The sequence below is a fragment of the Apostichopus japonicus genome, chromosome 8, assembly GCF_037975245.1.
Source record: "Apostichopus japonicus isolate 1M-3 chromosome 8, ASM3797524v1, whole genome shotgun sequence".
Taxonomy (NCBI): domain Eukaryota; kingdom Metazoa; phylum Echinodermata; class Holothuroidea; order Aspidochirotida; family Stichopodidae; genus Apostichopus; species Apostichopus japonicus.
Window position 1 is genome coordinate 11,333,334 of NC_092568.1, and position 17,780 is coordinate 11,351,113.

Below are 17,780 nucleotides of genomic sequence, written 5' to 3' on the forward strand. Positions count from 1 at the left end.
TACAGAATTTGAATTAAAATAGTAATATGTACTGATATGTACTGGCATAATAATTATGTATTATTATTATATAACTCTATGCATATTCATGAGAGATCAGAGAAGTACTGTATTTTTCTATACAATGGTTACCAACCAAATATCTCACTATCACATTTTTCTTCTTTTTCTTTTTTCATTTTTCCTCTTAAGTAACAGGTCAATCTGAGAACAAATATACTACAAATACACAAGCATAACGTGACAATAGTAGTCCTAATGATACTTAAAATAGCTAATTCATGGCAAAGTAAACCCTCCCTACCGTTCTAAACCATAATACTAATTGACATACAAGTAATATTGTGATATATTTATAGCCTAGTAATTGAGTTGCTTTGTACCTTTGTACCGATGCAAATCTGCATTATGATAAACTCAACCACCAATTCACATCATTATACATTGTACTACAAATAACGTGAAACATTTGAAAACGTTGCATAGCTAATATATTTATATATATATATATATATATATATATATATATATATATATATATATATATATATATATATATATATACTATATACCATATACTATATACCTGTAGCCGAATCGCCAACTGCCCACGTATACTATTGTTATTATGTATATGTAATTAGAATACACTGTTGACAAGGAGGAAGAAAGAAAATTGGACGTGAAACCAATAAGAAAAAAAAAAACTTAACCTGTATCTCGTTTGTCCGTTACCATGTCGATATGAATATTCATAGCAAACTTGCGACGGATTCTAACCGATTAACATGATCAAGGGTACACACATAATCTCCGGGGAAAGCAGGCATCTACAAATGGATGCTTCGTCTCCATAGCGACCATCTAAGGCCTTCCTACAGCCACGCTTTTGATTGCTTAGTTTCTGCCTATGGAATTGAATGGTTTCTGTACTTTTTTATGCCTTTGTACGGTTGTGCTTTAGGAAAATGGAATGAATGTTAACAGTAAAAGGGTAAAAGAGAGAGAGAGAGACAGATAGATAGAGAAAGTTCTATATAGACCATTGTCAAAATTTGTATCACGCATCTAATATCGTTTCGCAAACACGCCAATCAATTTGATGAGATTGCTGTTCAACGGGATTTCCTTTCTTCGTTTTGCTTTAAAATGTTGGATATTTCTCGACGGGATTTGTTTTTTCATTACCTCTTTCGTTGTTCTTCTTCATGCAACGGTATATACCCGAGATTTTCTTTAGCGATATTGTCAGTGGGACATCGATTTTAAAGCAAAGGTGCTTTGCGCAGTGAAACCTTAATAGACAAATTATTGTGCTACAAGAAATACATCTAATCGCCATTTTGGATCTAACGGATTATCGAGACTTCAGCTGGATTTTTTAGAAGGAATTAACTTATTTTTTCTGAAGGAACATCTTTAGCTATTTCTTAACCTATTTGAAAAGTTTCATCCTACTTCCTGCCCCTCCCGTCCCCTCCTCAATAGAACATTTTTATTGTATAACAATAGTTTACTTTATATCGTTTTCATAGAAGATAGGGTGAAATATAATATCGTATTGAGTTAACCTTGTAGATCAGAAAATATATTTATCCTTGTGTACAATCGATTCAATTCTGGCTTACTTTTTAAATCACACATGTGAAGAAAAAAACCGCCATACATCAGAACTGGATAAAGATTCTTCTCTTTTGGAAATACAATACATAACATATTCGTGACGGTTTTTCCACTACAAGGTAAATCATAGTAAAAGGACTAATAATTCGAACTAAACATTGATTTCTTGTTTTCAAGTTTAACCGTGCCGGTGTGGTCCAGGACGGCTCGCAGTAAAACGTAATGTCATGAAGAAATTGCCTTTTCCCTCAACTGAAGTTAGCGAGCAATCTCACACTATTTTTGACTCAAGCGTTCTCTTTAAGTCGAGAAGCTTTTACCTATGTGAGTCGGTCATACGGGGGGTGTTCGGCCTGCCGTACGGCGGCCGGATGAACCTCGGCGGTTCCCGTCAAGGTGCCTAAAGTAGCAGCTGCTATCGCGCCGCCATGGCGCGGGGTAACCACTGGTGCGCCGTCATACACTTAAAAGAGGACAACGCAAGATTTTTACTTTTGATTTTATTTCTATTGATTTACATGCTCCTTGGAGCCATCATGTTCTCGCGAATAGAGTTCGAGAAAGAACAAGAGGAACGAGACGAGTATAATACCACATATTATGGGTTTTTGAAGAAACATGGAGACAATATAAATATCACTGAGTTGGATGAACTCCTCAAAGCCCACGCTCTTGCCTCCTCGAAGGGTCTTTTGGTATCAAAACGTCCCAGATGGGATTTTACTGGAGCATTTTACTTTGTTGGAACCGTCGTTTCAACAATAGGTAGGTTTTGTATGCTTTATACTGCAGTCTTTACCAGTACCACTTATACTACTTTATGCGCACTTACTGCGCAGTCGTACTCGCTTGCGTTTATATTATTTGCGCTAAAGCGCGCACGAGGCGGACGGTATTTCAACTGCTTACAAATTTAACGTACTCTTGGTCTCGCAAAGGTCATTCGCAACAGTTTGGGTTATTTTTCTTTGGGTTATATATATATATATATATATATATATATACACCGTATTGTCGAACTACCAGACATTTCATCTTGACGCTAGACATTGTCATATATATGTCACCCTTGACGTAATTAAAGCATGCACCTTCTGGTCACAATTATTTTTAATGAGCTGTGAATATGATACATGTCTCATTATAAAGGAGTTCTTTGTGTTGCTTTGTTATATATCACAAGTTATCGCATTGGAATGGTGCCACCTATGACATTATAAATCTCGCAGTTTCCCACGCGTTGGAAACCAACGATCATCTAATCTGACATTTGTCTAATAGGAAACCTTAGAAGGTTTAAATTTCGCTGACCAGCTAGTTTTTATTCCCTACGGTTGCTGTTCACTTATAGAGTGTTTTTAGAGAAACCTATGATGTGACTTACTTTTCTCAAAACTGTTAAATAAGTCTCTTAATAATTATGATTTCACCATACCGTAGGTCCTAACTCCAACTGCATATATACCAGTACAATATTTTCAAATATTTACATATACATATAGGCCTACACGTCTTTTAAGCTATCTTTCAATTTTTACTTATATATACACGCCCATATATATATATATATATAAATATATATATATATATAAATATATATATATATATATATATATAAATATATATATATATATATACGAATATATTGGTCTACATACATATACGTATATACCGGCCTGCATACATAGATATATATATATACACACGTCTCCAATATTAGATATGTCAAAAGTAAACTAACATTCAATACGTAAACGTACGCAAGTAACTATTTCGGTACACCCCATAGTCCCATACCCCAGTCTTTACATGAAGTTCGATTTACGCCACATAGAATTTCCACAGCGGTGTTACATACATTAAAGAAGTTTAATTCGATCCAGGGGAAGTGAAGAAGCATACGACGGTAATTGGTGATTGGACTGTTTTGTGGTAATTAGCAAGACGATTCTACTTAACGTGCACCTCATTAGTGAAGTGACGACACCATCTAATAACCATCACTAAGGTTATTGGTATCATTAATTGTTGTATAGTTTATATGGTTTGATCTTTAAATATGCCCAGTTGATGATATGTTTAATCCTATCGAATAGAAATAAAGTGATCCTTTAAAGATGTAGGCTATAAACTCGACTTGCCTACCACAACGAAAGTGCTACTTAAGCGCCTACATATACCACTGGTTCAATTGCATTATGACGTATCAAATTATAGCATCCATTTTGTTCAATGAGACCGCTTTCATGTTTTTGTGTTTCAATACTGACCCCTACATCCTAAGCATCCCGAATAGATTGTGAAACATCACTTGTTACGCCATTGAACGAGATATTTTTTTATTGTTGTTCCAAACAGCATTTCATCGTAAGGTGAACTCTTATCTAATGAAGATAAATTTCATTCACCTTCTAGAGGTGTAGGCGAAGAGTGATCTGCCTACCACGCTGAAGTTACGGTATTAGACCTCCACAATATCGAATTATAAGATGTTCTAGTACGCTATGATATGTAAAGTAGGAGATCCATTTATTCAATTCAATATACTGAAAGCTGATTAAAGTATCCTGAATATATTCTATCATCACTCTTGGGCATAAAGAAATGACGAAATTTTGAATACGTTTCTTAACATTCAGCTCAACGTTGCTTGGAACTCTGATCCATAATAGATAAGATAAAAGATAAGTATTTCGACTTCTACGAATGATTAAGACATGTTCTGTAAATAAAAATGAGAGATTTGAAGATCCTCTAAATCTGTTAATTGATTTAAATGAAAATGGAAAACAAGCAAATTAGTACATTTTCAAAGTTTATTATATATTTATTTTATTAAATTGACTATTATTTCTTATAAAAATAATATGTCAGCGGTATACTGGCCTACTGAGGTAAACCCTAAATATTTCATGTAAGTATGATATTGTTTTGAACTCTCTGTACTAGTTTCGTCTTTTCTGTTTAGTCAAGATTAGAAGAATATAAATATCAAGAATATATAATATCTGTTATACAAAACACGACTATCATTTCGAAAGTTCTTAACATAACAGAAAACAGTTCATAGATATCACGACATCCTTGAACGAATATGACTAAACAGTCGCACTAAGTATACGTTGAATGCCGCCGTCATTTTGAAAGTGAGTTAAATTTTCCTATGAATTCACACACATATCATTAACCATGTCTTAAGTAATTTCTATTAGATACTCAGAGGTTTTGTTTACATTGAACAATTCAGCCAGCTGTTATCAGTTTTCGTTTACTTGTATACGTTTATATTGGGTAATTGTTTTCACTTTTTATCACGTTCGAAATCCGTTCCAAAACAGACGTTCATGTATGGCTCATCCTGCTCCATTATTAAAGTATTACAAAACATGGGATTGCAAAACAATAAAAATAAGGGAAAGAAAAGCAAACACGGAAAGGTTTAACAGCTTTAGGTTTTCTAGATAAGCTTAGGCATGTGTAGGGAATTTAGCTTACCATACATGTGCAAAGTAAGTGGACCACAAACCAATTTGGTTGAACTGTTTAATACGTAAGTTAGTAATGATTTATGAATAGTGATGAAAAATAAATATATCAATATCAATATAAATATATATATTGAATATATATATACCATATATATATACCATATATATACCATTTATATATACCATATATATATATACCATATATATATATATACCATATATATATATACCATATATATATATATATATATATACATATATATATATATATATATACGAAAATCAAGAAAATCAGTGAAAAAACTTCCAGCCTCCACCGGGATTCGAACCCGGGCCTCCCGCTTTGTACGCGGACACCCGTACATATGTATATATATATATATATATATATATATATATATATATATATATATCATTACTAATCATAAATCAATACTAACTTACGTATTAAACATTACATATTAAACAATCATTACTAACTTCAATCACTAACTACAATCATTACTAACTTACGTATTAAACAGTATATACATATATACCATATACATAAATATAATTATACCATATATGTAAACGCTTATGCACACAAACATATGCATATGCATAAATGTTCATATACATCTACAACTACATATACATACACATGAGAAGTTATCAGTCGTTTGATAACATTTGACAATCTTCATTAATAATTCGAAATGGGTAAAAAATTCATGCCAATGCAACTGACGTGAATGTATTGCTTGGGGAATGCACCTAATAATTATAAGGCAAAATATAGATATTTCATTCTTACTTTGTAAATGTTACTTTGTCAAAGTTTAATCTTATATATGTAAACAACAGCAAAAGTCAATATTTTTACGAACTGAAGTGGAAATTTAGAACTTGTTTACATCTCCACCAGGAAGCAAAACGATCGACTTATGTACAAACTCAAACAATTGAATCGCTTAAGAAAGTTTCTTCCGGTTAGACCTCCCTCGGACTTAGCGGAAATGCTTTGATTGTCAGAGTTTGTCTCAAAACTGTCTTTTTTTTTTTAACAATATAAAAAATATTATACGTTGAAGTTGTTAAATGAAATGGTATCGTATACAAATAAAGAAGGGAAGAATTTAAAGTATGTTTTATTTAAGGAAAATTCTTTAGACAAAGTTGCGTAAAAAATAACAGAAAAATTTGAGAGAGAAGAGTGGCGTTAATGTGTTGGTCCTTTTCACTGCATGAACACTTTTTTTTAAAGCGTTGGCAAAAGGAAATCTGGTAAACTTTACAGCAATATATCTAAAAGATCATTTTCTTCTAATAAGTTGTCATAAATGTCTGCTAGATGTCTACAAATTAGTTGGTGACCTTGCCAAGCGCTTCACTTAAATCGACTCCACGACGCACATTAATATGGCGCACCGATTTATACAGCAATGCAAACCGCGTTCCAAGGCCGCTACAAAAAACGAGAGAGAGAGGTTGGAGACAGAGAAGAGAGAATAAAAATACGGAGAAGAAAGCCCCTTTGAAGTATGTACACAGAATATAGCATTTAAATGTCTTTCGGGCGTAACTCAATATGCACATTTATGTGAGACTAACCCGAGGACGCGTCAAGACAATTTCTTCTTCTTTTTATCAAATGAGAGTGGCAGAGCAAGCCTCAAGTCATGTGTACTTAATGTAAAGATGCGAATTAGCCCATAGGTCATTACGAGAGAAAAACATAAGCTAGTACTAGGTAATAATGTTTGCCCAAAAAAAGAGGGGGGGGGGGGGGAAAAGTACCTACATGTGATTGTCAACGCCCAGTGGTATAACTAGCGATGAGGTTGGTATGTGACAGGCGAGGAGAGGGGCAAGAGGGGGTGGTGGTGATGGGGTGTTGAGATTGGAGATGAGGGAGGGTGAGTGATGGAGTGTGGAATGAATAATTACTAAAGTGATGTATATGATTATTAAATCCAAATATAAATATATATATATATATATATATACACATACATACAGTACGTACTCCCTTGCAGCAGAAGTATAGCAATAAGAAACAAACTACCGCATTCAGTCTTAATTGTGAAACGTCCTTAACCTCATGAAGGCCATGACGTGCAAACTTAGGTTAGATGCAGCTCAAAACGAGTATTCCTGACTGACAGTACTTTGTAGATAAACCTATGAACTTTTAAAGCTGTTAACGTGCACTGTCTTCAATCTAATAGTCCTCAAAGACCGTCCTATATATTGCCTATTGATTTGTACCGACTCTCCTGATTTCAAGCTTCGAGTTACATGTCTTTGTACTATTCCCGTATGCAATGACACACCGTAGTGCAGTCAATTTGTCGTCAGAAGGACATGCAGCCGCTTTCACGTTTCTTTGACGTCACCGTTGCGTCGCATTGATGTGAGTCAAGGAAAAAAGAAGAAAGAAGATATAGTATAGTTGTTTTATCCACCTAATAAGACCATGATTTCTAGAATCGTCATCTACACGGGCACTTCAAGGGTGAGCAAGGTGCAGGGAGGCGAGCCGAGAGCAGCGACTCCACGCATCACGCATGGGTAAACAGTGTCGGGGGAAAAAAGAGAAAAAAGTGAGCGCATAGAAACATCTGGACTAAAAACACTATTGAGAATGATAATTACAGCATTGGTGAAAGTTAATCCTGGAATCGTATTATAATAATATCATATGTATAACGAAATACGGAAGAAGTAAACAGGTCAGTTTATCACGGCTAAAGATTTAACGAGAGAAAACAAAGAATAATCCGCCTCCTTTGTAAAGAACTATAGTCCGTAATGCTACAGACGATAATATATAGTTAATATTATTCGGGGCATTCAGCGGCGGTATAGGGGAGAATTCAATGAATACATTCATAAGTTCTCATGCCAGAGACTATTGATTGATATGTTTATCAATATAGTTGTTTTTATCAAATAATCATGTTCCTTCTTTCGTTCACCACACAGTAAATTTATTGTTTTGGTTCTCCAAGTTACATAAGAATACCCTTATATGCAACTTTAAATCACACCGCAGAGCAAAATGAAGTCCTTTTTATCATGAATATTTATCATCAAATGATATATATACCTAAAGTGTAATCATGGCTTTGTTCAAGGTCAAAGAAACAAAACAAAAGTTAGCGACAAATCCCCCGACCCCGACCCCCACCCCACCCCCATCTTAAGCAATATACTGTCAATATTATAATCAACATTCTGTCAAGAAGATGCAGTTCTACAATGTAGGATATGTATTCCGCAAAACGTATATTGTGCATTATATATCTGGGTGAGCGTGTGCATCGCAGATGTACTTACACAAAGAATGAGAGAGGGAGGGATGTATATGCCTACAGCATTTTAAATGAATGTGGCGACAATATGTCCTGAATCGATGAAGGAAGAAGACATCCAAAGGCTATTATTTCTTTTGAGAGAAAAAAATTCACTAAGAATAGAGCGTTCAGTATGCTGCTATAGACCGCATTTTGGCTAATTCAATAGGCTATAATTCCTATATACGCTTATCATCATGATTAAAGGTCTCCTAATTCGTTCGGTATATCTGAATTAACGTATGACGAAATTTCGTATAATTTCTTCCATTTCTTCAAGAATGAAAAAATAAAACGAAAAAAAACCCTCACGTATGATTTCTTCCATATATCCATCTTTCAATACATCTTGTAAACGTGTTAGATTTAAAACTATAACTAACACGATTAACTTTAAAAGTTTGAGAAATTCGAGGTTTTTGGCTTCCCTCGATCGTTGCAATTGACAGTAAAAATAAAACTACGCATTTTTATCATATTTTAAAGTATTATTGCCCACCCTGAGATAATGCGGTGTAACAGTTTAGACTTAAAAACATACATTCATCTTATAATAAAGACTAAACTTGTAGCATCGTTAAAAGATGCCTTTGGCTTAATTTCATTTTCAATTTTCATTTTTAACTTTATATGAATAAACAGAGTATCATTGATGTGATTTAACACCATCTGCCTTTGAAAATGTTGCAATGCATCGTAAACATTTTTATTTGAGCATGGTGAGGCTGTTATAGTCTTATATAGTTTTCCTATCAAATATTGAATTTTTATCTGAGAAAATGACCTAATTGCCTGTGTGTTACACTAAAACGTTTAAGCTGCTTAACTGATGAGCTTTCAGATGTCTTTTCTAAAAAAAATGTCTTTACACAGAGCCCTGGTCTACAAATTATGATAATTTTTATTATTAATATTTTTACTTTGCCTAACGTTATCCTTTAAGCCATAATCTGCGTAATTGTAAAAAGGGCAACGCCTTCAATTCAATAGTTTTATTCTCCCTGAAATAAAAGAAAAGATAATTTATTACTTTATTTCTTATTGGAGTCAGAACTTAAAGACCGCATTTAACGATCGAACCAAAAATATAACATTTCGGTTGTGTTTAAGCTTTTCCATATCTTGTTTATAATTGCAGAAACTATAATCATTTCGAAAGATTATATTTCTCATGTTTTTATGATAAACACAGATTATAGGACACCAAATGAAAATGTTATATTACGTGATTGGCAGACTATAAAAAACGGTTGTTATGAGTCTAAATTTTACGACATTAAACACATTTGTCTTTGCAATCCTGATTTATTATTTATATCTGTATATGTATTTCTTTCTCCGGATGCATCAATAAATTTACGCCTTCTCACTCAAATGGCAATTTCTGAAAGAGTCTACGAAAGGGCCCAAAATCTTCATCCCAAATTTGTAAACAACTATTATGGAATTGTACAGAGATAAGGAGAGAGAGAGAGTGAGCGGTGGAGTTATAGGTCGGGAAATTTATCACGGAAAGTGCTCTGGATCTTTTCGTCTTACTTAGAGCAGACTTGTAGGCTATAGTACCCGAGAACACTCTTGTACTTGTACTCATACTTGTAACTAGTACATTTTTGTACTCATGAATGAGTACACGTGCTATCCGTTCTAGTACCCGGGACATTGTACTCACACTACAAATCCTTCCTGTGAACATGTATATCCTAACCCACCGACCCCGACCACCACCCCACCCCACCCTCTTACATCCCTCTATAATCATCCCTATATATATATATATATATATATATATATATATACATATATATATATCGATTTTATATTGTTCTTTTATCCCATAGAAATAGGCTTTTGGTTGATTCCTCAGAGATATCGATTTTATATTGTTTTTTAAATCATATTTGAAAGTATTACTGGGCTGGTGTCATTTCATAGACACACATAAATTTCGCATGTCACGTGTTTACCGCATGCGTCTGCATACGACAATGGCAAAATCTTTGACATAATCTTTGGCAAAATCTTCTGCTTTTCGTATTTTTGTCACCCTTTTCAACCTGAGACCTTGACAAAGCTCTCTGTGGAAAAAGAAAACAAAGGAGAGCTTTTTAGCTATAGTTAGACAACATATAATCATTTTTCCCCTTTAAATATATATGCCAGAAAGCTGCGTGGTATTCTTAAAGATGGATTTAAATATTTTATGTTATTCCTCAAAGTCATCTATTGATCACCATTTCTTTCTTCAGAATTTAGAGAATGCATCGAATTGACGCTGCGACTTTTGCTTTGCCTTTGTAATATTTTAGAGAGCAAAAAACCGTTAAGAAGCTTTCATTATTAAAATACCGGATAACGAAAACATGCATAATTGCAATGAAATATGCAGATCAACACACATGTTCTCCCTATATGGTTTTTTGACATACCGTCCAGAGTTTAACGTCATATTTTGGCCCCATTCTTGAACCAATCATCTTCCTTGTTTCTTCACCATGGATTCTGTTTCTTTTCTCTTTTCAATATTATTGTTGTCGGTCTTTATTTTGTTGTTGAATTCGTTATTTTTGGTCTTGTCTTGTGTGTTTTTTTTAAAGAAAGTTGATCTCAGCATAACGTTAACATTGTGCGCTATAAATGTGTTTTTTTTTAGTTAGATATTTCGTAAATGTAATGTAAACATAATATGTGTGAATATAAAATATCTATAGCTGTATCAATTATAAAGACGCGTTATTTTATTACGCGTTTAAGTTGTGATATGATTTCTTTCAGTTTGCTTATTGAATAAACACGAGGAAAACACAAGACATATGGGTATGAGGTATCATATGAGGTATCTTCCCGGGCATACCTCCTGCATAAACAATGAATTGAGTAACATTATAATATAGTAGTCAAGGCAACGACAATGAGACGTTGTGACGTAACATCAAACTACGCATTAGAGTAACAGAGCTACTCTTTGTTAAAGTGAACAAACCATATATATATATATATATATATATATATATATATATATATATATATATATATATATATATATTTATATATATACATATATATATATATGTATATATATATATATATAAATATATATATACATATACATATATATACATATACATATATTTACATATATATATGTACATATATATATATATATATATATATATATATATATATATATATATATATATATATATATACATATATACATATATATATACAAATGGCAAATAGGGTAAACCGATAGTATAAAATCCGATGAAACTTCCATTTCCAGGAAGATAATTGCCTGTATCGTACAACAACAAGAAAAATAAAAGGAAAATAAAGAAAGACATACAAAATAGCGACTTTGCCCTGAGAACACAAACTCGATTCCTATTACTAAGTCTGAAAGAGGGTCGATTTATCATCCTGAATATTTTAGTATTTTCGTTGGGAAAACTGCTTGCAAATTGCTCACGACAGTCAGTTCTTTTCTATTCGCTTTTTACTTATCATTTGAAGCTAGGCGGGAAGGCTCTTTTTATGTAAATTATTGATCAATTTCACAAGAATATGAATAAGTAATGAGGCATTATGAAGAGGATGGAAAGTTTGATATAGTGAACAATTTAAATGCATAACATCAGTCAGATGGTTGAATTGATATTTCAAAATGGATATGGAGTATTGTCATTATGAAGCATGCAGAGTATTGTTCATAATAAACATTTCTGTTCCAGATAAAACTCCATTATTTGAGTAATTTAATAGGGAAAAACATAACACACTTCTTAACACGGGTAAATAACACTGTCCATCGATACATGTCTTGGTTCCGTTTCTTTTATTAACTTGGAAAGTTATATTTATTACCGATATACAGAGCTTGATGTTGTTAGTAGGAAAACATAAATATAAGAAAATCAATCACGGTGGATTCTTCTAAAAAGAAACATGCCGAAAGACAGCTTCAACCTAAAATAAGAACGTTTTTTGTCCTTTTTTCCTCGTTGTGTATAATTAATAATGAAGAGGAGTTTGTTTTCTCGTAATGTGTGTGCTTGCGTAGGTGAGTTACCTGCCAGAATAATTAGTGAAAGGAAATCAAATCAAAACGGTGATGAATTTTCATGCTTCAATATTGAACTGACATTTAAATGTGAATAGAATATGTTATGCGCACATTAATGATACCTAGTGATAGTCATATATATATATATGATTATAGATGTGTATATATATTTATAGGTATATATATATTCTATATTTCAGATTCAGGGGCGTACATATTTATTAAAAGAAGAAATTCGTATTTTTATTCTTTTTGAACTTATAATAGAGTCATGTCAACTGTTCGGGAAGCTATAATGCTTCGCTTTGAGGTTTTTCTTGGTTCTGGTTAGTTCGGTTTTAATGGTATCCGATATCAACATAAGTGAGCAATTCCCTTATCCTTTTTTATGCATGCGAGATGAAGGGAAATATTTTCCTTTCCCTAAATCTTACCGATGCTATTTCTGATTTAATTTTATGCCTACGTGCTCCACGGTCTCCAAAGTGATGTCATTAATACCTATACATTACCATAAGTACTTCAAATATATGATCTTTTGGCTCTCCGTGGCAGCAAAATGTTTTCATCTCATGCTGACAATTCGCTTCAATAAATTTTGTTATTATGTGCACTGAACTCGAATAATGCCCTTTTCCCCAATCGTAAATCAATACTCACTATATGATTTAACATGATATGTTCGATCGCTTGTAATAAGGTTCTACTAAACAGTAACCGCATTTATACACGGACAAAATTGAATGAACGGTTTATAAAGTAATTTTTCTGTTAGCAAAATAAACTAATTGTAAAGTTACCGTGTATCATCAACACAACATAATCAACGTTCCGCCCCCATCCCCAATAATAAAATAAAGAAAAGAAAATGGCTGAGCCATTTCAAATTGCAGAATTTTCTTCTCTGTTAATGAAAGACTTTTAACCATTATACCGGTGTCTAAATTTCTCCTATATATTGAACACGCCTTATCATTTAATAGAGACCTACTTTTCTTTTCTCTTCTCCTTGTGAACGTCGAGTAGACAAATAGCTATGGATACTAAGTCTTATGTGCATGGCTATAATAAGATAACCATTCCGAACACTGAGCACGACGTGGCTAAGAAACCATTGTGTATACCAAAAAGGCTGCAAAGTGATTGCAGACCCTAAGTTTTAGAAGAACTTCAAGAAATGTGCTCGCCCAATCTGTGCCTTTATTCCGCCCACTCCACCCCATAACCTCTTTATTGCAATTTAAAAAAAAGAAATTGTACGAATGGGTCGAAGTAAATATGCAGGTGTCGATGAAAGGAGCAACATGAATATGCAATGTGATGAAGGGAGTACATGAATATGCATTAGGATTACACTCACAATTATCCACAACCAGAAGAAAATGTTCTTGTTTGTGAAGGATATATGCGTGTATAGGAAGTGTGTTGTGTTGTTCATGGAAATGTCTTTTCTTTAATAGTATATATCATTTCAATGAAGCGTACCTTATTTTTTAGTATTTGTGAACAGATTGCAATACGATACATTAAGTATGTCTTTGGACAATTCCACCTCCCCCACCATCCCTACTCCACCCCGAACCTCCCCCCTCACCAGTCGAAACGGATATTTCATACCTACTTAAATACAAATGATCAAACTATAAGAGTGATCCCATTTTACCCCACTCCCGTGTTTCCCTTCCCCTAGCTCCACAAATATTCGTTTCTACATGTAAACCGTGCAGTGTCTAACAGCAAGTTTACTACAATGGAGGCTCGAGTCTGTTATATTATGTATGCCATCTTTGATCAGATAAATTCGCAAAGAGTCTTTAAAGTGACAAAAAAAAATGTTAATAATAAAAATAAATAAATACACTTAATCGTATGTATGCACTATAAAGTCAAATCTGCCAGTGGATATAGCTTGTTTTTAAATCAAGTAAAAATACTTGATAAAAACAAATGATAAAGCAATAATTGTCGTTTGATAACGATAGCTTTTTGTCACCATGGACAATGAATGTCTGCGTCTACAATGACACAGCAAGATCTCATTGTCACGTGGCAACAACGAAGGCAGTATTAGAATACTCTTTTTTTTTGTGGCGGAGTAATTGCTCGATTCACTAATATGAAGTCACGAGCAATTTTCTATTCGATTGTTCAGTTTCAAAATTGACTTATAGATTTTGTCATTTTAGGGCGAGGGAACACTTAACGGTAACAGTTTTGTTATGCATTCGTTGCATAATCTACTGGGATAGAATGGTCCTTCTATCATATAGTCGGTATATATATATATATATATAGGTCTAAAAATATGTTCCTTTTCCGAACTATATACCTAGCATCCATGAACGACGTATTTAATTACTTTGTCTGTATCTTGAAGTTTATGGTGCGGTTTGTCGGGCTGGTTATATTGAAGGCATGTATAGAGTGTACACTGTACAGTGAAAACATAGCTGCCATGTTTATCGGCTAAAACATTACATGAATCAAACGAGAAAGGGTTTTTCATAGAGAAAATGAAAAGTGTGAGTGAAACTTCAGCGTCTGTTAGGAGAATGATTTGTAGATTGGGACCGGCGGAACCTTCTCATGATGCTATTTTCTCCCTACTTTCCAAAAGTTACTGTCGCTCAAAGTTTCCCCATCTCCATTTTCTTATAATTTGATGGAAACAGAATAGCAACTAGCGGGAAGGTATATCCAAAAGCTTCCAAAAATATAGTAAATGTAAAATCAGATACCAAATTTATGCCAATGCTACAACGTACCAACTTTGCTAAACGAAAGCTTTACCAAAGCCTCCAAGAACAAACCAAGTTAAAAAACGACCCCCCCCTCGCCTTCCCCACCCTGTTTAGAACTATTGTTCAAATCAACTGTAGAAAGGCTGCGTACACATTGCGCATGCGTTCAATAACACCACCCCCGTGACGTTAAAGATCCCTTTGGTGAAATTCGAATATATTATATTCGCCCTTATTTGCTTTATTAAAATTGCAACAAACTACTTTTATACCGGCGAAAGTTATGGGCAAAATATGTACCTTATACACTTCAAAATGGATTCATGCAAAATATTGATCAAATATGGATTAAATTAGCAGGAGACAATTTAGCAAATCTCGATAACATTTTAACCAAATCCAGTCAAACAGATTAAGGTTGTCAGTAAGTATTACCAGTATCCTTGTTTTGACGAGCAACGTACGTATAAACACACGTATACACCCTCAGGCTGTGCATGCAATACATATCTTTGCAATCTAAAAGAACGTTTTTTTATCAGAGAGATATAACACATGAATAGCTTTCGCCAAAATATTATGTATACATATCTATATATCTATATCTGTATATATATATATATATATGTATGTATATAAATATGTGTGTGTGTGTGTATTGAGTTTTGAGTTTTCGGCACAGGGGCGGGAGGGGGGGAGGGAGAGATAAAGTGCCTTGAAAATAAGCTACTTTAAGTCATGAAACGATCAATATTATTACTCCTGTATGATAAGGCACCTGTGACGGGAAAATCACTAATCCTATAGTGGGAGGGGGGGGGGGGGCATGAAATGTGAGGCAACCGGAAAAGCAGAACGATTTGATTTGATAGAACGCAAATGCTCACTAATACGGTCAGCCAAGTGCAAGGCTCTGTACGTATCAGTTCTGCGAATTCTTATAAAACTCTTCGTTATTACAGTATGAGCCTATATTATGTATAGGCCTAGAATACGAGTTCCTTTAGAATCCCTTTCTCCCGTCTGATCGCGTTGTTTGTCTAATTATAATGTACCAAACCCTCGCCGTCACAACGGGAAGTCGATAAAATGATGAAGTATGACATCTCACTATAGCAAGCCTATAAAATTAATTGGTTAACAATAATCTCTCCTCCTAGTAACATATGGCGTAAGACAATCAGTTTGCATAGAACGAACAATGTATTAGTCATTATCAACATACTTTGGAGGTAGCCGCTTCGAAACCAGTTCTCACTACCAAATCTTTTACAGGCCCCTTTAACAGAAGAGAAAGACAAGAAAGAATCAATCTATTTTTATCAGACTTCAGATCGATAATTTTTTAAATATGTTTGTCACTATTGAAATCATCTGTCCAATATTGACAACACTTGATGCTTCAAGTTTTGCGTGTTTAATCTGAGTCGATAGGCTGGCTTCAGTCACTTCATACTGCTACAGTAGCCTACCCAGAGGCTGGCTCAGAAGAAAAAAATCACCAGCTACGACTTAGTTCCATTTTTACATGCAGCTGTTGTTGGCAACCACAATTCTTTGAGAGACGATATGTCCTGTTGGTTTGAAGCGGAAGACGGACGAACTAACGAGACAGAAGTTATCTTAAATTCGGGTAGGCCTATAGATCATATTAGTTACATCTTGTGCTGTATGAAAGTATCGTGTCCTTAATAAGAGCAGTGAATCATGGTACTTGTAAGGAACTAGCAAAGACACCGTACCCGATTGTTTCCGTTTCCAACGTAGTCTACATTAACAGCAGGGAATATATATATATATATATATATATATATATATAGAGAGAGAGAGAGAGAGAGAGAGAGTTGGTTGATTGGCGTCTATCTTGGCGCAGAGTGCTCTATGTCCAGTGGACAGAGCGGAATATATGTTGATACTAGTTGAGACTAGTCTCAACTAGTATCAACATATATATATATATATATATATATATATATATATATATATATATATATATATATATAAATATATATATATACATATACATATCTATATATATATATATATAAACACACACATATATATACATAACACACACACACATATATATATATATATATATATATATATATATATATATATATATATATATATATATAGCTCTCTGCGAAGGGGGGGGAGGGGGTAAAAATTCAAAAGGGTGCTTTTAGGCAAGCTGCATTGTAATAATTTCCCCATGTCTAGTTCGTGAAGAAGATGCAGTCATGCATCCGTCAAAAACTTGAGCCTGTCTGCAAATATCGTTATTTTCAGTCAAACGAAATGTTAAGTAATTCCCTCGCAAGGGGCCTATGTAGACACGTATATGCGTATTCTGTTCATCACTGTGTTTTTTTTCATCACAATATGTCTATCTTTTACAGTCCATACATCACAATTTCACTCTAGATATTTTCACAAGAGAAGGACAGAGTGAAACCTGACTTTTGCGATTTCATGTCCTCCATTTATGCATTTATGATATATGTGTTTATGCATTTATGCA

General features: G+C 33.8%; 1 protein-coding gene across 1 annotated transcript in view; it reads left to right on the forward strand.

Annotated features, from left to right (window-relative positions):
- Window positions 1–821: 821 nt before the first annotated feature.
- LOC139970916 (potassium channel subfamily K member 13-like) overlaps window positions 822–17,780 on the forward strand; it is an 84,704-nt gene continuing 67,745 nt past the window's right edge. Inside the window, exon 1 of the mRNA XM_071976985.1 lies at window positions 822–2,388. Within this exon, the coding sequence (XP_071833086.1) occupies window positions 2,052–2,388 (337 nt within the window). The 5' untranslated portion in view covers window positions 822–2,051. The remainder of the gene's footprint in view (window positions 2,389–17,780) is intronic.